This window comes from Palaemon carinicauda, chromosome 32 (assembly GCF_036898095.1).
Source record: "Palaemon carinicauda isolate YSFRI2023 chromosome 32, ASM3689809v2, whole genome shotgun sequence".
In the NCBI taxonomy this organism is placed as follows: domain Eukaryota; kingdom Metazoa; phylum Arthropoda; class Malacostraca; order Decapoda; family Palaemonidae; genus Palaemon; species Palaemon carinicauda.
In genome coordinates, this window is record NC_090756.1 from 25,324,570 (window position 1) to 25,347,637 (window position 23,068).

A 23,068-nucleotide genomic window follows, 5' to 3' on the forward strand; every position below is an offset into this window, starting at 1 on the left:
AACTCATACCTTTACCCCAATGGACGTACTGGTACGTCCTTGCAAAAAACTGCTATTTACATTTTTTTTTTTTTTTTTGCATATTTTTGATAACTTTATGAGAAACTTCAGGCAGTTTCCAAAAGAATGAGACCAACCTGACCTCACTATAACAAAAATTAAGGCTGTTAGAGCAATTTAAAAAAAAAAAATATTGTAAATTGTGCTTGAAAAAGAAAACGCCTGGGGGTTAAGTTACAAATAGCTTGGGGGTAAAAGGGTTAAATATATTATTGTACATAATTTTACTTACCCAATTAAGGAAGAAATAATAAATGAACTAGATTCTTTGTATTTACCTGCAAAACCTAATTTATCCCATATCATGAAGAACTTCCGGCCAGCGAGCGAAAAATCTGAAAGCCAGACGCACAATATCAAGCTGAAGCAAAATGTACACAGGTCATAGATGTGGCAACACAGTAGATTCTCTTCAATTCTCGAGCTTAAAATTACTCGGTAACCGTATCCAAGAGACTTGCAAGGGCCGTCTGCTCCGTCGATAACGGGGAAACGGCGTTGTCGGGCAGATGCCAAATGGAAACTCGTCCTAAACGGTCTCCCACTGCCAAGAGGGCCATACTGCAAAGAGTAAGAAGTAGTTATAGATCAGTTTTACTCGTAAGAACGAACACGGGCATATCTATAGATTTGGGGACCGGGGAGGCTGAGTTACTAAAGAGGGACCTCTCCCACTTACCCTGGTGAGTTGGTGATAATTTTGAATGTATATTTACATACTTTCATTTACTGACCCTGCTTTGAAGGGCCCCATCTCTTGGAGGCCCTGGGGGCATTTTAAAAAAGACCCACCCTGCCCCCACCTTAGCTATGCCACTGAGCACAAAAAGTATTCTAAAATATACAGAAAATAAGAAGGATTTGAAATCTAAGTAATGAGGCTTCTGTAATTAGAAGACTGGAGTTTTCCAACTAAAATCTTCAGCTTTTAGAAAAACAATATGATGTTGAGAAAGAAATGAAAAAATATGAAAACAGGAGTACAGTATTTTGATTTAAAACTCACAGTACTGGAAAAATTCCATTTGTATAAGGATGACCATATTAAGGCTAATTACTGATTACGTATGATATTAGATAAACTTAATCAATAGACTTGCGCTGTATGGCCTGATACTAGCGACAGCAGTTGCAATTTAGAAAGAGTTGCAAATGAAATATCGCAAGTTGAAAGAAAAATACTGGATGAGAAGTAAAGACGACGACTTGATGATGATAGAAGAGTAGATAAAAGCAATATCTCTCCTTATATGATTCCTCGACATGAACTATAAAGCAAAGTAATTGCTTTGGGCACCATATTATTATGACGAACATCATGTGCTGTATAAAGACCACTAGTAAAAGCCAAAGAATAATATCACTCACTCTTTTTTGTTGAACTTCAAGTACGTGATCGAGGCGGGCTTTTCAGCGGCCCGCAGACTCAAAAACGGCTGGCAGCTCTTCATGCCGAAGTCGTGCAGTGCAACCTGTCCGGTGACCAACCCGACGGCCACGACCATCGGCCTCGAAGGCGACAATTCCGCGCACGTTATGATTTCTTCGCTGTATATGACATTCACGGGTTTGTTTGGCTGAAAAAAAAAAATATATATATTATTACACGCTAAGTCACAACCCTAGTAGGAGAAGCAGGATGCTATAAGCCCAAGGCCTCTAACAAGAAAAAATAGCCCAGTGAGGAAACAAAGAAACAAATAAACTACAAGGGAAGTAACGGACAATCAAAATAAAATATTTTAAGAACAGTAACAACATTAAATTAGAGCCTTCATATAAACAATTATTAGAAATGAATACAGAGGTACTCGGTTTTTTCTCGTTGAAAATCAACCTCAAAACTCTCGTCTTTACTTCTGATGAAGAACTAATTGGACTCGCAAACAACTACAGTACTTGGAACCTATCAAGTGTGTAAGCTGAGGGTCTTCTGTACGATACTATAATAATTTCAAGTCTTTTAATCAACCAGAAAGTGATACATATCTTAGGGTTTTTGATAATTTTTTCAAGTGTCTTTGCCATAGATAAGTTTCAAGTCTTTTCATTAACATAAATGAGATAAGTATATTTAAAAGTGCAGTTCCATTGAGACAGCGGGTAAGGCGTCTAAATTTTTATAGACAAATGTCAAGTGCAAATGTTCCTCTCTCCATAAACTGTCCACTTACAATATTACAAGTTTAACAGTACTGTATCCCTTGATTGTAACCTTATTTTCATTTCAACATTAATATTCTATATGAATATCTTACGATATGACCAAACCTATAAAAAAAAAGTATATAAAATCTCTCCTTAGCGTATAAATTACTGAAGTAAATAGGCTAGCAATTTCTTATTAGAAATAAAGCGCATTTTTTTTGTTTTGGAAACAAGTCAAAATCAACATTTTTCTTAACGAAAACAACAACGCCGTACCTGGAGTATCGAGAAGAGACGTATCTGATTGTCCGAAGCCGAGGACAAGACGGCGTTGTGGTGATGCGGAGAAAACTGGGACGCTAGAACTCTGCCGGTGTGGGGACTGAGGACGGAAGTCACGCACCTCACTAATCTGACTTCGTCAAATTCTTTTCCTGCTGGTACCTGTTCGAATAAGTGGTATATAGTTGTTATTAATACTATTATTACATACATATACCAAGGCACTTCCCCCAATTTTTGGGGGTAGCCGACATCAAACAAATGAAAAACAAGGGGACCTTTCCTCTCTATCCTCTCAGCCTGACGAGGGACACAACCAAGTTCGGCTGGTACTGCTAGGATGCCACAGCCCACCCTCCCCCATTATCCACCACAGATGAAGCTTCATAACCCTGAAACCCCTACTGCTGCTACCTCCGCAGTCATCCAAGGCGACCGGAGGAAGCAGCAGGGCCTACTGGAACTGCGTCACAATCGCTCGCCATTCACTCATATTTCTAGCACGCTCTCTTGCCTCTCTCACATCTGTTATTATAATTACTAAATAATCTACTCAGAGCATTAATTGAAATATATCAGTGATAAATGTTTAAAGGTTGCTAATACCGTACACATTAATAATAAGAGACATTTCAATGCCTAGAAGTTATGCATACATGTTCAGCAAACAAGCAAGACCCGTTGGAGCAAGGCACTAGTTGATATCTCAGCAAGCAGGCAACCTTCAGACCTCTATATCACTAGACCTCCAAAACCCACATTATTATTACAGTATTATTACTACCCAAGCTACAACCCTAGTTGGAAAAGTAGGATGCTATAAGCCTAATTGCTCCAATAGAAAAAAATAGCCCAGTGAGGAAAGGAAATAAATAAACGATATGAGGAATAATGAACAATTAAAATAAAACATTTTAAAAACAGTATCAATATCAAAACAGATATGTCATATATAAACTATTAAAAGACTTATGTCAGCCTGTTCAACATAAAAACATTTGTTGCAAGTTTGAACTTTTGAAGTTCTACCGATTCAACTACCAGATCAGGAAGATCATTCCACACCTTGGTCAGAGCTGGTGTATAAGAACCATATCATCATTTGCCAGGGTTACACTATCCAACTATGCACAAGGATTGCATCAAAGACCTACAGAGTGGAAGCCATTGACAATACTACTTAAGCAGCAGTAAAAAGTCCAATTCAAATGCCCTTTGAATAGTAAATTTCCCACTGAACTTACAAAATATATACAAGACATAAAATAATCTTTTATTAACCATATAGAGTTTCTTTAAATCTTGAAGCAATGAATGTTTATATGTTGAACAGTCTCACATAAGTCTCGCTAACACAATCTCTCTCTCTCTCTCTCTCTCTCTCTCTCTCTCTCTCTCTCTCTCTCTCTCTCTCTCTCTCTCTCTCTCTCTCTGGATTTGGCAAAAGAAAATAAACAAAAAATAAAACAAAATTTAATCCTCCACAATGACAGATCTATTTTAACACTGTTAATGATCATACAGTGTTCTATATTAATTATTCATTACTTCTCATGTCCTTTATTTCCTTATTTCCTTTCCTCACTGGGCTATTTTTCCCTGTTGGGGCCCTTGGGTTTATAGCAGCTTGCTTATTCAACTAGGTTTGTAGCTTAGCTAGTGATAACAATTTAAAACTATTAGAGTGGCTACACGGTAAGGTATGGATATATTATAAAGAAAAAACGAACATAAAAGATGGTGACACCTACATATAGTTAATATCTTCCTAGTCTCATACGACCGCAAATCGTAAAACGGTACATTACCTCGGACGTTGTCGAGCAAACGAATAGCCCTCCTCCTTCGGCTCCGATAACAAACAGCGTCGGATCTTCCTTGTTGAACGAGGCGGATGTCACTTCGACGCCTTCGGTTTCGTCGATGGGGCCGCGGATACCTCGGGGCACGTCTTGACTCTGAAGCATGAACCTGAAATAAAGGAAACAGAGGTTAGGAGATAGAATTTCCCAAGTTCTTCGGCATTTTATTCACTTTGATCCAATTCACTTTCAAACTTATTTTCCATCGAAGATTATTCCTGTGTCATTCAGCCAAAGTAAAGATTATTCATTTGTCATTCAACCAAAGTTCAAGATGATTCATTTGTCATTCAACAAAAGTAAAGATTATTCATGTGTCATTCAACTAAAGTAAAGAATATCCATGTGTCCTTCAACCAAAGTAAAGATAATTCCTGTCTCATTCAGCCAAAGTAAAGATTATACCTGTCTCATTCAGCCAAAGTAAAGATTATACCTGTCTCATTCAGCCAAAGTAAAGATTATACCTGTCTCATTCAGCCAAAGTAAAGATTATTCCTGTCTCATTCAGCCAAAGTAAAGATTATTCCTGTCTCATTCAGCCAAAGTAAAGATTATTCCTGTCTCATTCAGCCAAAGTAAAGATTATACCTGTCTCGTTCAGCCAAAGTAAAGATTATACCTGTCTCATTCAGCCAAAGTAAAGATTATTCCTGTCTCATTCAGCCAAAGTAAAGATTATTCCTGTCTCATTCAGCCAAAGTAAAGATTATTCCTGTCTCATTCAGCCAAAGTAAAGATTATTCCTGTCTCATTCAAGCAAAGTAAAGATTATTCCTGTCTCATTCAACCAAAGTAAAGATAATTCGTGTGTCATTCAACTAAAGTAAAGAATATCCATGTGTCCTTCAACCAAATTAAAGATTATTCCTGTTTCATTCAGCCTAAGTAAAGATAAATCCTGTCTCATTCAACCAAAGTAAAGATTATTCCTGTCTCATTCAGCCAAAGTAAAGATAATTCATGTGTTATTCAACTAAAGTAAAGATTATTCCTGTGTCATTCAGCCAAAGTAAAGATTATTCCTGTCTCATTCAACCAAAGTAAAGATTATTCAAGCATCATTCAGCCAAAGTAAAGATTATTCAAGCATCATTCAGCCAAAGTAAAGATTATTCAAGCGTCATTCAACCAAAGTAAAGATAATTCCTGTCTCATTCAGCCAAAGTAATTATTATTCCTGTGTCATTCAACTAAAGATTATTCATGCAATTCAACCAAAATACAACGATATTGATCAACGAGGTAGGAAGAAACCAAAGACATAATTATAAACTAAAAAGTAGAAACCAATACAACTGTCATGAGTCAAAGAGACTATCCAGAGAACATTGTGCCATTTAACGCATTGCAAAAAGTATCAAATCTTACAAATACCTTTCACAGTGGCTTACGCTGACAAAACCTGCATTGATTTTATACCTTGTCGTTCTAGCTTCTTTAAGTTCGTATTGTTCCGTTTCTATTTTTCATTTTAGAAATAAATCACTCGTAAAACTCCAACGAACGTTTAGCAATCAACTCGATGACCTTAATCAATGGCTTCTAAATATCCCTACAATCTTGACACTTAGGCTTCAGCCATCCAATCTTAAGCGGGTTTACATGGTCGAACCACGAGTGTCTGTCGTGACGTTCAAACGTGTGAACGGGGTATTTCATTGTTGAATAAATTTGTCAAACGGTTCAAAGAAAGTCAGACCTAGCCTGACTTTGTGGGCGGGGCTTTATTGTCCACAAACCATAAGCATTTGTGACTGACTCCACCTCTTCGAACTGTTTGAGAAGCAGGTTCGACCCCCCTTTATATATTGTTTAAACTACTACATAAAAATAAACTAAAGGTAAAATCATTTGGAAACCGATTCTCCAAAAAAATCTGGCTGATCAGATATCAGAAATAGGTCTATTCTAAACACATTTTGTTTATTCGGAACCAATTCCTCATTGCTCAGATAAGATACCATACAGTAGGGTATTATATTTCCGATCTTATAATTACTAAGAAATCGCTATAATCATAAACGTTTACAGGATAGTTTATCCCTAATTGGGGTATAACATGACGAGATCTCTCCTTTCCATTTAATCCTGCACACTGTCTTCTAATTCAGTTTAGCTAACTATTTAAACAAAGTATTACCTAAGTGTTTGTACCTTATTTCTATTATGTTTTAGCCTTATCAAATTTATCATGGGAATACAGCATACACCTAAAGTACATGCAAATTTTATACAACAATACATTTCATTTATCGAAACACTCGATACTAATTTCTCTTCATCTATCAAATGTATTATGGGAATACAGTATACACCTAAAGTACATGCAAATTTTATACAACAATACATTTCATTTATCGAAACACTCGATACTAATTTCTCTTCATCTATCAAATGTATTATGGGAATACAGTATACACCTAAAGTACATGCAAATCTTATACAACAATACATTTCATTTATCGAGACACCCAATACTAATTTCTCTTCATCATACATACATACATACATATACCAAGGGACTTCCCCCAATTTTGGGGGGTAGCCGACATCAAAAAATGAAACAAAAACAAAAAAGGGGACAAAAATCATTTCTATAAAAGCAAAAAACAACATTCTTACCCAGACTTCAATTTCAAAGATGATTTCAATAAGTTTAATTCAAATATAAGAATAAAACCAGTGCTTGTGGAAGCAGCAACCGAATTGGGGGTCTTGGGATACGCTCCGCCGGAGGCAATCCACGACAGGGCGGTCACGCAGCCGCGGCAGTCGCCCACCACGACGGGCGACACGGACTCGGAATGCGATAGATCGAACACCAGCAGTTCTCCTGTTGAAGAAAGCGGGTAAAATATAAACAACTTTAAAATTAGTATTTTTCCGAGCTATACAAATGAGATGAGATTGTAGTGAGGGATAGATAGAGATGGTTTGGGCATGCTCTTCGCACTTCCCAAGAGAGATTAGTTCACCAAACTTTCAGCTGGGGTACACAAGGCACTAGAAGAGTTGGAAGACCCAGGGCTAAATGGCTGAGGATTATGAAGTGCGAAGTATGAGATGATTGGCGAAGTATTGATTTAAAAGCACAAGATAGAGATGACTGACGATATCTAACTGAGGCCCTTTGCGTCAATAGTCGTAGGAGATGATGATGATGATGATACAAACTTTATATGAAAGATTTACTTTAATATTGTTACTGTTCTTGAAACATTTTACTTTAATTGTTAATTACTTCTCTTGTAGTTTATTTATTTCCTTATTTCCTTTGCTTACTGGGCTATTTTTCTCTGTTGGAGCCCTTGAGCTTATAGCATCCTGCTTTTCCAGCCAGAGATGCAGCTTAGCTAGTAATAATAATAAGGGTCATTTAAACTATATATGACTCTGTGGGGCATTGGAATAACCGTTGAGTAGTTAAAAAAGTGGTTATCAATACAATTGGCACTTAAGGGAGGCTCAGTTCACCCGCCTTTCACAAAATAGCCACTTTGTTCTTAAGCTTAAGACTAGGAATGGTGGTTAGCGGGAAATTTAATTTAAAGGATTTATTCTTTCAAGGACTATTTTAACTCATCCTTTTTCCTGGGATGGTTCAAGGGCCAACTCTTTACAAGGGAAATTTGAAGCGCTCTCTCTCTCTCTCTCTCTCTCTCTCTCTCTCTCTCTCTCTCTCTCTCTCTCTCTCTCTCTCAGTAATACAGAAGAAATAAATAGATCTATAACCTCCAAATTGGAGTCAAGTGGCCAGCAATAGTAAAAAGAAAATCCCTGCGGCCAGACATAGATGCAAAAATGATAACTTAAGATCTGCCATTTTGTTTGGCTTAGAGATGAAGATCTCTAGATATTGTGGTTCAACCGTGAAGGTAGTGCGCTTAAATATCTCTGGGAGAGTCAAAGTAATCCCGATATAAAATTGTGGAGGCTGGGGCGTTATATTATTAGAGGCTTATCTCAGGGAGCTCTGGGAGAGGCAAAGTAATTCCGATATAAAATTGTGGAGGCTAAGGGAGTTATGTCATTAGTCTTGGTGCTACCTATATCCAAAGAAGGTTTTAACCTGACACATTTTACAAGAGATGTTTCCAACTTTACATCTGGAACATAACCATTTTCAAAGTATGTTTTCAATACAATTTAAATAATTATTTACAAAACTATACTCAAACGATAACTCTAACCCAAGACAGTGGAAGAACATGGTAAATTTGAAATTCTATTTCCAGAGAGGGTTTTAAGCTGAATCATTTCACAAGAGATGTTTCCAACTCTATGTCTGGAATATAACCATTTTCAAAGCTTGTTTTCAATATAATTTAAATCGTTTACAAAACTATGCTCAAAAGTACGTACCACTGTACGTCCCAACGGCAAAAACGGCAGGATTAGTCGGATGGAACGCGACGCAGAGAACGCACGACGATACTTCTATGAGTTTTTCCGGCTGGTTGCTGTCAAAATCACTCCTGGAAATTCAAATCTATTAGAACATTTTCTCTTTACTAAAGGAAAAATACAACTAAATTTTATAAATATAATCTTCATTTCCCAACACAAGGCTTCCAACTGAATGATGAATCAACTCTATCAGAACGGTTAGTCCTTTCTGATGCTAAAATAATAATAATAGTTTATAAAAATATTTTTCATTTCATGAGTTGTGATAAAGGCTTTCTACTTAATGTAACATTGCAAGATAAAAAATGGCCTCCCCTTAAATTCTATTGTTACCTCCACCAACGGAGTTGGAAGAAGCTTATGTTTTACCCTGTTTGTGTGTTTGTTTGTGAACAGCTTCCTGACCACAATTTTAATTGTAGAGTAATGAAACTTGTAGGGATTAACTTTTATGTAAAAGGCTGGAAATGAATAAATTTTGGAAGGTCAAGGTCACTGTCAAGCAGAAGGTCGGGAAATAAGCTGCGGTGGCGGAGGTCTGCGCTCTACTAGGTGCCCCTCTAGTTTTCAATAAATTAAGGACAAATCAGAGGGTAAAATCTATGATTAATCTACTGAATGTAACATTGCAAGATGAAAAACAGCTCTATAACATCTTCCCTCAATATTCTATTATTTTCAATAAATTAACAAGAATAAATCAAAGAGTGATATCTAACCTATTAATATTCCACGTGGTAACGACTCCTTTGTGGTCGCACCAATCTTCGTGGAATCTGCTGCCGTAGGCCACCACAACCACGGACCCCGTACAGCTCCAGTCGATGCCCGTCACAACGTGCTGGAATGGAAAATTAATAACTTTAATGTCGAGGACCCATGAGACAGAGATAGTCTCTTCTTTAATAACTTTACTGTCGAGGACCTATGAGACAGAGATAGTCTCTTCTTTAATAACTTTACTGTCGAGGACCCATGAGACAGAGATAGTCTCTTCTTTAATAACTTTACTGTCGAGGACCTATGAGACAGATATAGTCTCTTCTTTCTCGCTGTTATCCCTACATTAAGAGGTTAGTTACCTAATGCGTCCTCTCCAATGCCTTCTATCAAAAGCATCCTTTTCCACCAAACCTCTTCTTTCCATATCATCCTTCACCTTATCTCGTCACCTAATTCTCTGCCTCCTTGATCTTCTCCCTCTTAACAGGTTCCTCCCAAGCATTCTCACTCCTTCCCCACCATCCATCCTCAACACATGTCCATACCATCTCAGTCATGACACTCCTATCATCTCTCTAATTTTTACTATGCCTGCCATTCCTCTTATTTCATCATTTTCCAATCTATCAAGCAGTGATATTCCTTAATTCATCTCAGCATTCTCATCTGTCTTCTCTCAAGTTTTGCTTCCTCTTTTCGACTTACAGACCGAGTATCTGATCCATACATCAACCCTGGGCTTATTACTGTGTTGTAGATCTTAACATTTAGCTTGACTGAAATAGTCTGAACATGTGTAAAAAGTAAACTAGATACTGAAGCAACAGTACTTGGTCTTTATGATGATAAATGGAAGAACTAGAATTAATGAAAGTTTGGGGAAAACAACAACAGGACAGAGGAGGGTGGAGAGAACTCAAAGGGAGACACTTGATGTAAAACGGATTTGTTGAAAAAGTCTTGAAAGTCGATGGTAGATAGAGAATATCTACGTATACATAATCAAAATACATATACATTGCCAAAAGGAAATTGAAAGTAACATCCTAGTTTACAAGTGAAAAGTTGTACTTATAAAATATCATCATTAGTCTCTACGACTCAAAATACAAAAGTGAAAAGCTGCATAAAAAAGAAAACTACTACTACTGGTATTTTATGAAGAGAACTACCGGGTTGCATAAAATTTAAACAGGTCGTTAAGACCAAAATAATTAAAACCTAGCAAATAATAACTCAAAATCAACTCTTATTATTATCTTTATCATCACTAGTAAAGCTGCAACCATAGTTGTATAAGCAAAATACTACACACACAAGGACCATAACAGGCAAACAAGCCCAATGCTGTATAGAAATAAAGTAAAGAATAAACTATAAAATATAAATATAAACTATCAAGATTAGATGATAATGTTAACCCTTTTACCCCCAAAGAACATACTGGTACGTTTCACAAAACTCATCCCTTTACCCCCATGGACGTACCGGTACGTCCTTGCAAAACACTGCTATTTAATTTTTTTTTTGCATATTTTTGATAATTTTTTGAGAATATTCAGGCATTTTCCAAGAGAATGAGACCAACCTGACCTCTCTATGACAAAAATTAAGGCAGTTAGAGCAATTTTAAAAATATATACTACAAAATGGGCTTGAAAAAAAATAACCCCTGGGGGTTAAGGGTTGGAAATTTCCAAATACCCTGGGGGTAAAAGGGCTAAAGTAACAAAAAAAACTTCGACAGGAGACTTACGTCAACTTGCTCAACAGCGTCCGCATACTCACGTTACTCTGGAGTTGATTCAGTCGTAAAAACTTCGACAGGAGACTTACGTCAACTTGCTCAACAGCGTACGAATACTCACATTGCTTTGGAGTTGATTCAGTCGTAAAAACTTCGACAGGAGACTTACATCAACTTGCTCAACAGCGTACGAATACTCACGTTACTCTGGAGTTGATTCAGTCGTAAAAACTTCGACAGGAGACTTACATCAACTTGCTCAACAGCGTACGAATACTCACATTGCTTTGGAGTTGATTCAGTCGTAAAAACTTCGACAGGAGACTTACATCAACTTGCTCAACAGCGTACGAATACTCACGTTACTCTGGAGTTGATTCAGTCGTAAAAACTTCGACAGGAGACTTACATCAACTTGCTCAACAGCGTACGAATACTCACGTTACTCTGGAGTTGATTCAGTCGTAAAAACTTCGACAGGAGACTTACATCAACTTGCTCAACAGCGTACGAATACTCACGTTACTCTGGAGTTGATTCAGTCGTAACGTGTGCAAAATCTTCCCCCCGGACGATTCTTCTTTTTCCAACAGTGAGAATCCGTCAAAGGCCCGGCTCCTGTTCTGTCTTTCTATTTCCCGAATAACTGGAAAAACGGGAGAATAAATGATTGAAAAGGAAGATCTTTTCTACTTAAATGATGGTGAGAAATTTTACAATGGTGGAGTAATTCATAATTGGATAAGTAGGTGAGGTTAGTTTTTAATTATTATTAGTATTAGTAGTAGTAGCCAAGCTACAACACTAGTTGAAAAAGCAAGATGGTATAAGCCCAAGGGCTCCAACAAGGAAAAATAGCCCAGTGAGGAAAGGAAGTAAGGAAATAAACAATATAAGAAGTAATGAACAATTAACCCTTTTACCCCCAAAGGACGTACTGGTACGTTTCACAAAAGCCATCCCTTTACCCCCATGGACGTACCGGTACGTCCTTGCAAAAAAATGCTATAAAAATTTGTTTTTCATATTTTTTGATAAATTTTTGAGAAAATTCAGACATTTTCCAAGAAAATGAGACCAACCTGACCTCTCTATGACAAAAATTAAGGCTGTTAGAGCAATTTAAAAAAAATATACTGCAAAATGTGCTGGGAAAAAATAACCACCTGGGGGTTGAGGGTTAGAAATTTCCAAATACCCCGGGGGTAAAAGGGTTAAAATAAAATATTCTAAAAACATTAACAACATTAAAACAGAAACTTCATATATAAACTATAAAATGGATTTTGATGTAGGATAAATCTATTTTTGGGTGTGAGCCATAAAAAGACTTATGTTAGCCTGTTCAGCATAAAAACATTTGCTGCAAGTATGAACTTTTGAAGTTCTACCGATTTAACTACAACCCGATTATGAAGATCATTCCACAACTTGGTCACAGCAGGAATAAAACTTCTAGAGTACCGAGTAGTATTGACCCTCATGATGGAAATGGACTAACTATTAGAATTAACTGCGTGCCTAGTATTTAGAACGGGATGGAACTGTCCGGGAAGATCTGAATGTAAAGGATGGTCAGAATTATAAAAAAAAATCTGTCTGGGAGGATCTGAATGTAAAGGATGGTCAGAATTATAAAAAAAAATCTGTCTGGGAAGATCTGAATGTAAAGGATGGTCAGAATTATAAAAAATCTGTCTGGGAAGATCTGATTGTAAAGGATGGTCAGAATTATAAAAAAAATCTGTCTGGGAAGATCTGAATGTAAAGGATGGTCAGAATTATAAAAAAAAATCTGTCTGGGAAGATCTGAATGTAAAGGATGGTCAGAATTATAAAAAAAATCTGTCTGGGAAGATCTGAATGTAAAGGATGGTCAGAATTATAAAAAAAAATCTGTCTGGGAAGATCTGAATGTAAAGGATGGTCAGAATTATAAAAAAAAATCTGTCTGGGAAGATCTGAATGTAAAGGATGGTCAGAATTATAAAAAAAATCTGTCTGGGAAGATCTGAATGTAAAGGATGGTCAGAATTATAAAAAAAAATCTGTCTGGGAAGATCTGAATGTAAAGGATGGTCAGAATTATAAAAAAAATCTGTCTGGGAAGATCTGAATGTAAAGGATGGTCATAATTATAAAAAAAATCTGTCTGGGAAGATCTGAATGTAAAGGATGGTCAGAATTATAAAAAATCTTATGTAATGGACATACTAAATATAAAGATAAATCATCAATTAAATGTAAAGTGATACACAATCCTAAATGATTCATGATTGCCATTAGAAATCTTCCAAAGTCGTAAGTGAAGTGAAATCCAATAGCCTGTTTATACTCGGTCATTTAGCTCACGCAAGTAACGTATATGTAACTATGATTACAATACTGTATGCTAATAATTAACACATCTCCTGTCTGTTATCTTGTAAGCGGACATAAATTATCAATGGAATTTAAAGTTTTTTAAAGTTATCCTAAATGATTTATTGTTACCATCAGACAACATTTAAAGTCAGAGGTGTACTCAAATGCGATTGTCTGTTTCCACTCGTTGTTTATTGTTTTTCTGTAGTATAGTTTAGATTAAACATACCGACTTGTGTGTGTCAGTGGACTTTTGAATCTAACTGTATTAATAGCAGTATCCTGTATACTAATAATAACCATATATCTACTGTAGTCATCTTAGAGACTAAAGAACATTTTAACTAACACTTCTTTGTGATCAAACTCTAACATCGTATTAAAGTTCATATCGTGGAGCACGCATAAGGAACATGCGGCCCATGGCCCTTGAGACTTTATAGGTTACTAACACTATATTTATACTGTTAATCATCATTAGTTTTATGTAAACATTCACAGTAAGAAAATAAAACATGGAAAACAAAAAAAACAAAGATAAGTATATACTGAGCAAGTAATATATCTTTCATATGTATCAAGGATGACCTCCGATCAGAGGGATTAACTGGTGATGAAGTGTGGGACAGAGGTAGATGGATAACGCTGGCCAGAAACATCGACCCCACATAGAAGTGGGAAAAGATGCAGACAAAGAAGAAGAAGAAGAAGAAGAAGAAGAAGAAGAAGAATATATCTTGAGTATGAGTGTTATCATGCATCCCTCACTCAATTAGATATAGTGAAATGTAGCCTCCAATTGATCTACATAGTTTTCCCTGCCTGTAGTAGAGTATCATTAAGCTGGGCTCCACAAGGCACTAGTAGAGTAGGAAGACCCAGACCTACTTGGCTAAGGACTATGAAGCGTGAAGTAGATGATGATGAATGGAGAGGTATTGATTTAAAAGCTCAAGACAGATAAGACTGGAGAAATCTAACTGAGGCCCTTTACGTCAATGGGCGTAGGAGGAGATGATTATGATGATGATGATGTAGTTGTGTCTATTACAAAATCCAAGATTTTCATAAAGTTATTTGTATATTTTTTAACTATAGAAACCTGAGTCATTTAGTAGGAGTAATGGCTTCAGCCCTTTGACCTTAACCTAAGACTTGTCAGGTCAGACAGTGTAACTTGAAGGGAGAAAGTTCTAGACGTCAAAAATATCTAAGAGAATTGTAACATACTGTGCAGCCAACAAATCGTGTTGACACGAGAATAGTTACAGATGGTTTCAAACTATTGGGACCTAGATATACGTCTACTTACTAATCACTTCTCTTGTAGTTTCCTTATTTCCTTTCCTCACTAGGCTATTTTCCCTGTTGGAGCCCTCAGGCTTATAGCATCCTGCTTTTCCAACTACGGTTGTAGCTTAACAAGTAATAATAATAATACTGTAGGCTCTAGAGTCTTTAAATATGCAGTCTCGAGACTATATAATAAGCTCCCGCGAGACATCCGAATGATTGAAGATATTAAGGCTTTCAAGAGGAAACTTGAGACTTTCTTGTTCTCTGAGTACTTTGATAGTGACGAATTAACAATAAACGTGCAATATGCAGTGTGAAATGTTGACTGCTTTTGAACGAACATGACAACTTGAATGTCGAGGTCCTGTAGAGAGTAGGGTTCCCCTATTGTATAGGACCATAAAAACAGCTCTTGAAGTAACGCAAGTATTACCAAATGGGCTGGTTTACTATCCCATGAAATGCTAATGCTCTTTGGTACTGAGGAGGATTGAAAGTAACGACACCTGTTGACCTCCTAACGATCTAATCATGAAGTTGCAGGTGTTATAAGAGGCTCCTACCAGAAGACTGGTAGGCGGACATGGAAGAACCTACAATGGAAGGGATATGTCTGAACGTACGGTCAATACGAGAAATGAACTTGTTACGTTTGTGCCGTGGGTCGAAACCAAAACCAAAGCTGAACTAAAGTCCGAACGGTCGGGTCTTAGAAGAAGAATTCAGGACTACTCGCGAACCACAAGAAAGAGTGAGGGAATCATGGCCCAAGTATCATAGAGTTGTTTATGAGCTGAAAATGAAGAATGTTCGAGTGAGCCTGAAGAGGTTTCTTGTAGATTTACTATAAAAGTAGATTCGGTGGCTATCGTAGCAAGTCAAACTGGTGTGTAAACAGCAAGTACTGTACATTGCTTCCATCCTTCCTCTCGTTTGGGAGCACCAGCAAAGTCTAAGGAAAACCAATTTCCTTAAGTTCACGTTGCCTTCGACGTTGTAAGGCCACACTCGTGAGGGATAGAACAACAACAGACATGCCACCCAATAGGAAAAAGTACTGTACGTTGGAGAACAACAGGTACCAGAAAACTATCTCATTTATAGTTATCAAGAAACACTGCGTGTCGTTGTCTTCTTCAATTGAAATCCCTCAATCATAATTATCTGAAAGCACACTTAATGTAAAAGAAAAAGCAAATTATCAAAACAGCCACATGATGAGAAGGCAGAGCAGTACATGTATACAGAACCACAGCCAAAGTAAAAATGCGAGGTTTGCTCTATCTGGAAAGTGGGCGTGGCCTATCCTCCAACCACCATCAATTATAACTACCTCGTTGAAAGTTTGAACGACCATCAGAGCATCGCTGAAGTCATAATCCTCTTAACGAACAATGGTTCGTATACGTGTAAGAATAAAGTACCTTAGAAATCTCACCTTTGGGACCAACACTTTTGAGAAACATCAACAGAGACTCCTCGTTATATTCAGGCGCCTTTGAAGCATTAGTCTGCTCTTCCTCTGTCTGTACTCCAGTCTGTAAAAGGAATGACAACATTAGAGGTTTAAAAATGAACTATAACTATACATATTCTAATTATTACTATTATTATAGTTGTTGTTGATGTTACATTTTGGAATGTTTCGACGAACTGGTCTTCATGAATGAACATATCACAATATATTAAAATGAACTATAAGTTCACTTGGGGATAATAACATTTTAAAAGTAATTTGTATATTTCCTAGCTATAGAAGCCAGAGCCGTTTAAAGAAGGGATACGGGTTTAGCATATATGTCAGTTTTTATCTTATAGATTATTTAGTTTATAAAGATATTACATCAATTTTTTCTGTATTTATCCTTCAAAAAACAAAATCTCGAACAACTTACCTCCGATAATTCAAGGACTTGGCAGCCCTCCTCCGCCAACTCCACAGGATCAGTCTGGCATCCGCCATCGGCAAGAGATCTGCGAAGAACAGGAGAAATGTTGATGGATTATTGACAAAAAGGATTCCCCTTAAAATGTTATTTTGATTATGAAATAAATTTTTGAATATACTTACCCGGTGATTATATAGCTGCAACTCTGTTGCTCGACAGACAACTCTACGGTAAAAACTCGCCAGCGATCGCTACACAGGTTGCGGGTGTGCCCAACAGCGCCATCTGTCGCCCAGATACCCAGCTCTCAATGTAAACAGAGACTCAATTTTCTCCTCGTCCCACTGCGTCTCTATTGGGGAGGAAGGGAGGGTCATTTAATTTATAATCACCGGGTAAGTATATTCAAAAATTTATTTTATAATCAAAATAACATTTTTCAATATTTAACTTAGCCGGTGATTATATAGCTGATTCACACCCAGGGGGGTGGGTAGAGACCAGCAATATATGTTTACACTTTTATGAGCTAAGAGTTTTTATTTCATTTTAGAAGTTATCAAAATAACAAAAACAAAATAAATAGGTACCTGGTAAGGAAGTCGACTTGAACAATTACTCTGCCTTTTAAGTACGTCTTCCTTACGGAGCCTCGCGATCCTCTTAGGATGCTGATCGACCCCTAGGATCTGAAGTATCAAGGGTTGCAACCCATACAACAGGACCTCATCAAAACCCCTAATCTAGGCACTCTCAAGAAATGACTTTGACCACCCGCCAAATCAACCAGGATGCGAAAGGCTTCTTAGCCTTTCGGACAACCCAAAAAACAACAATAAAAACATTTCAAGAGAAAGATTAAAAGGGTATGGAATTAGGGAATTGTAGTGGTTGAGCCCTCACCCACTACTGCACTCGCTGCTACGAATGGTCCCAGTGTGTAGCAGTCCTCGTAAAGAGACTGGACATCCTTTAGATAAAAAGACGCAAACACTGACTTGCTTCTCCAATAGGTTGCGTCCAATATACTTTGCAGAGATATATTTTGCTTAAAGGCCACGGAAGTTGTTACAGCTCTAACTTCGTGCGTCTTCACCTTAAGCAAAGTTCGGTCTTCCTCACTCAGATGTGAATGATCTTCTCGTATTAACAATCTGATAAAGTCTGACCAAGCATTCTTTGACATAGGCAAGGATGGTTTCTTAACTGAACACCATAAAGCTTCAGATTGGCCTTGTAAAGGTTTAGTACGCTTTAAATAGAACTTAGGAGCTCTAACAGGGCATAAGACTCTTTCTAGTTCATTGCCTACGATCTCCGATAAGCTGGGGATATCGAAAGATTTAGGCCAAGGCCGAGAAGGCAGCTCATTTTTGGCTAGAAAACCAAGTTGTAGCGAACAAGTGGCTTTTTCTGACGAAAATCCGATGTTCTTGCTGAAGGCATGAATCTCACTGACTCTTTTAGCCGAGGCTAAGCATACCAGGAAAAGTGTCTTAAGAGTGAGATCTTTCAGGGAGGCTGATTGTAACGGCTCCAACCTGACTGACATGAAGAATCTTAGTACCACGTCTAAATTCCATCCAGGGGTAGCCAAACGACGCTCCTTGGTGGTCTCAAAAGACTTAAGGAGGTCTTGCAGATCTTTATGTTTGGAAAGATCTAAGCCTCTATGCCGGAAGACCGATGCCAACATGCTTCTGTAGCCCTTGATAGTGGGAGCTGAAAGGGATCGTCCTTTTCTCAGGTATAAGAGAAAAACAGCTATTTGAGCTACAGAGGTACTGGTCGAGGATACAGAAACTGACTTGCACCAGTCTCGGAAGACTTCCCACTTCGATTGGTAGACTCTAATGGAAGACGCTCTCCTTGCTCTAGCAATCGCACTGGCTGCTTCCTACGAAAAGCCTCTAGCTCTCGAGAGTCTTTCGATAGTCTGAAGGCAGTCAGACGAAGAGCGTGGAGGCTTTGGAGTACCTTCGTTACGTGTGGCTGACGTAGAAGGTCTACCTTTAGAGGAAGACTACTAGGAACGTCTACTAACCATCGAAGTATCTCGGTGAACCATTCTCTCGCGGGCCAGAGGGAAGCAACTAACGTCAACCTTGTCCCTTCGTGAGAGGCGAACTTCTGCAGTACCTTGTTGACAATCTTGAACGGTGGGAATGCGTAGAGATCCAGATGTGACCAATCTAGGAGGAAAGCATCTATATGTATTGCTGCTGGGTCCGGGACAGGAGAGCAATAGATTGGAAGCCTCTTGGTCAGCGAGGTTGCAAAGAGATCTATGGATGGTTTTACCCCAAGTGGCCCAAAGTCTCTTGCACACATCCTTGTGGAGGGTCCATTCGGTTGGAATTACTTGCCCTTTCCGACTGAGACAATCTGCTACGACGTTCAAGTCGCCTTGGATGAACCTCGTTACTAGGGAGATGTCTTGACCTTATGACCAGATGAGCAGGTCCCTTGCGATCTCGTACAACGTCAGTGAGTGGGTACCTCCTTGTTTGGAGATGTACGCCAAGGCCGTGGTGATGTCCGAGTTAACTTCCACCACTTTGCCTCGAAGGAGAGACTTGAAGCTTTTCAAGGCCAGATGTACTGCCAACAGCTCCTTGCAGTTGATATGCATGCTCCTCTGACTCGAGTTCCACAGTCCTGAGCATTCCCGACCGTCTAGTGTCGCGCCCCAGCCCACGTCCGATGTGTCCGAGAAGAGAACGTGGTTGGGAGTCTGAACAGCCAGGGGAAGGCCCTCTCTTAGGTTGATATTGTCCTTCCACCAAGTCAGACAAGACTTTATCTTTTCGGAAACCGGGATCGAGACCGCTTCTAGCGTCTTGTCCTTTTTCCAGTGAAAAGCTAGATGGAATTGAAGAGGACGGAGGTGTAGTCTTCCTAGTGACACAAATTGTTCCACGGATGACAGCGTCCCTACCAGACTCATCCACAGCCTGACTGAGCAGCGTTCCTTCTTCAGCATCTTCTGGATGGATAGCAGGGCTTGATCTATTCTGGGGGCTGATCGTCTTGTTGTTCAGCAACGTCCTCATCAGAGGGTTCCTCATCCGAAAACTGATGAGGAAACGGCAACGGAGTGGGCAACGTCTAGCTTGCTGAGTCCGGTCGCACTGGTGCATGCGTGACGGAGCCGGACGCAACATCATGGAACTGCTGCACAGTCTGTGAACTGTCAACAACCATGGGTGCGCAAGGAAGCACAGCGTCAACCCGAGACTGTCTAGACCGTCTGGGTTGTGCAGTCAACACCCTACCGGGTTGCTGAGGTTGACGCACTGCGTCAAAACAAGTCACCTCTGCTGGTTGTTGAACGTCCTGAACGTCAACAACCACCTCCGAGCGTCGCTTAACGTCAACGTGCGGCTGGCAACCCACACTGGGTCGCATCGGTGGAGGAACCACCTCAACTGGCAGACGCGAGTAGGTTACCTCAGCGTCAACAGGGCGCACAAACGACCGGTTGGAAGGTTGTTGGCCAGAAGGTTCGGTAGCAACCTTCTCCGCATTAAAGTCCTCTATCAAGGACGCAAGCTTGGACTGCATGTCTTGCAGCAAAGCCCATTTAGGGTCTACGGGAGCAGGTGCGGCAACAGACGTGGTTAGCGACTGAGGCGGTACCGCTTACCATCCCTGAAAGCCTTGTTATGCATGACATAATTGTACAGCAAAACTTCAAAGGCTCGAAAACAGCTGTGAAGTTGACCTGTAAAAAACTTGGAGCGTCTCCTGGCCAGGCGCCAGGGAGAGTCTACGAGAATTGAGAAGTCTATCTGGGCAGAGGCATGAACTCCCAAGCCGAGAACTTCTCTCGTGTCATATCAGACTCTCGCTCTATAAACCAGTTTAAAAGAAGGGAAAGCAAAGGCTGAATCCCCCAAACTCCTCCTGGTGAAAAACCAGTCGCCTAGCCAACGTAAAGCTCTCTAGGAGAGCGAGAGAGCACTAGCTTAAAAACAACGGCTTCGAAGTAGCTAGGCCTAGTGTAAGCTCTGACGTTTAGGCGAACGAGGAGCAGCAGTTACAAAAAGATCCGGACAAAGATCCTTAAAAAAAATCATCATGATTTAATTAAAGTCCATAGGGGGCTAAGCAGCTTTAGGCTGCTCTCCATCTGACAGAGTCCTCAAGGGAATATCAGTAGGAGGGGGAACAGCAACTTCCTCATCTACAGGAACCTTGTCCGATAAAAGCTGAGTCTCAAGCAAGGGAGAGACCTACCGTGGTGGCAATGCTTTACAAGCAGAGTCCACACTCACTGGTGCATTAGTAGCGGATCAGAACGCAACGTCATGTAACTGCTTGACAGTGTGTGAACTGTCAACAACTGAACTGTCAACCACAACAGGTGCGTGAGGACGCACAGCGTCCACTCGAGACTGCTTTGACTGCCTAGACTGAGCAGTCAAAACAACTCTAGAATGCGGAGGTTGATGCACAGCGTCAAAACAAGTCAACTCCGATTGTTAGTGAACGTCTTGAACGTCAACAGGAGCATCAGCAAGTGGCCTAACGTCCAAATGCGGCTGAAAAACCACACGAGACCGCATCGAGTGTGGTTCTAAACAACCTGACTGACGTGACTAAGCTACGCCAACGTCAACAGTAAGCACAAAGGAACGTTAGGTTGGCTGAAAGCCAGGATATCGATGAGATAAACGGCTAGACTCAACGGACTAATCGGCAGAATAGTCTTCCATAAGGGAGGCAAGCATATACTGCATGTCTTGCCATACAACCCATTAAGGATCAACGGAAATGGTTGTGGTAAGAGACGAGGGTAACGTCTATGACCGCAACACTTTGCCAACAAAAAAAGACTCTCGGAGTCTGTGTTACGCTTTTGTTAGGCGGCGAGCAGTTATCCGATGACTGCATAGGGTCAGAGCTGTCCTAATGGTTGTAACCAGGACGCTGGACCTGTCCTGAAAGGACTGACTTTCGCTTAAGGGCTTCGAAACCTTGTGACAGGTTTCTTATGCGAAAAGCCTTCGGATGACGAGGAGAAACAACGTCTCTCTCGTCTTATGGTAGGGGAGATCTTGGTAAGATACACCCGATACCATAGAGGGAAAACGTCTGTTCGTTGATCAAGGCCTCTCGAACCCGTAAGTCGTTTGACATTACTTCTCCCCTGGGCTTGGGAGCATGCAAGAGGTCCCGGACTAGGTGAACGACAGGCACGAACAGACGAACCCTCGGACGCAACACTGTAACACTTTGCGCATATCACTTTATCACTTCGATTTTCTGTTTTGCACTTATTACACTGAAATCGAAACTTTTACTGATTTCTACCTGAAACACGCAATTCTACCCTTCATTAAACGGTAGTAATTGCGAAATCAGTCGTATAATGCGTCAACTCATAAATACCAGCAAAAAAAAAAAAAAACAGAAAACATATTTTAAGATAAAATCAGTGGCTGGGAAAGAGACTAAACACTAGTTCATATAAACTACGTTTACAATCTCTCACCGCACATAGCCTGGGGACGAGAATAAAAAACTAAAAACGTTTTATCCTTCCTCCCCGTACAGAGACTAGGGACGAGAGTAACTCGAGAACAACGTTACCCGCTTGAACGGAACGTTTTCTCTCCTCTCTCCGTCTCTATCTCTCTCTCTCTTACTCTCTTGATTTCGCACCTAAGAGAAGAGCCCAATTATATTTCGTCAAAAAAATATTTTATTTGACTAAAGGAAAAAACTGAAAGGTTTTTCAAATAAAAAGTTCCTTAAAAATAGAATTTAAAACATTTAAGCTAAGAAAGAATGAACAAAACGTCAGAATCGATTTACTCTTACTGCAAAGTGAAACCGTGATACACTCTCTCTCTATCGTAACGATAGAGCGCATGTTGAACGTCCTGAACGTCAACAACTGCGTAGCATAAAAAAACTAAACGTTAGTTCATCTTTGAAAACAGTACGAAGACTATCAAAGAAAATCTTTCATACAATATTACATTTAAAAAGTTTTAAATCCTTAGCTCTTTAAAAGCTAATTACGATATAAAGGGCTCAACGTTGATTAACTTCGGTTTCCAAGTTAGGACCGCCTACTCTCAGGAAAGGTCTATATAAACAAAACATTAAAATTTATTTTTATATGTTTATAATAAATGGAAAGTTAATCGAAGAGGCCTAATAAAGGCGGAGAGATATAAAATATATAGAGGAAAATCTATAAATAATTTATAACGTGATATTTACTAAAAGCCTAAACACACTTCCGCCTAAGGGAAGGGTCGGCCATTTAAAAGTGA

At 39.2% G+C, this 23,068-nt stretch overlaps 1 protein-coding gene across 1 annotated transcript in view; it reads right to left on the reverse strand.

Annotated features, from left to right (window-relative positions):
* Positions 1-209: 209 nt before the first annotated feature.
* Positions 210-23,068, reverse strand: part of LOC137625741 (cytoplasmic dynein 2 intermediate chain 2-like) — a 24,304-nt gene continuing 1,445 nt past the window's right edge. The window contains exons 2-11 of the mRNA XM_068356632.1: positions 16,788-16,866; positions 16,331-16,430; positions 11,754-11,878; positions 9,482-9,603; positions 8,718-8,830; positions 6,978-7,188; positions 4,299-4,461; positions 2,485-2,652; positions 1,429-1,637; positions 210-621 (exon numbers count right to left, since the gene is read on the reverse strand). Of these exons, the coding sequence (XP_068212733.1) occupies positions 492-621; positions 1,429-1,637; positions 2,485-2,652; positions 4,299-4,461; positions 6,978-7,188; positions 8,718-8,830; positions 9,482-9,603; positions 11,754-11,878; positions 16,331-16,430; positions 16,788-16,866 (1,420 nt within the window). The 3' untranslated portion in view covers positions 210-491. The remainder of the gene's footprint in view (positions 622-1,428; positions 1,638-2,484; positions 2,653-4,298; positions 4,462-6,977; positions 7,189-8,717; positions 8,831-9,481; positions 9,604-11,753; positions 11,879-16,330; positions 16,431-16,787; positions 16,867-23,068) is intronic.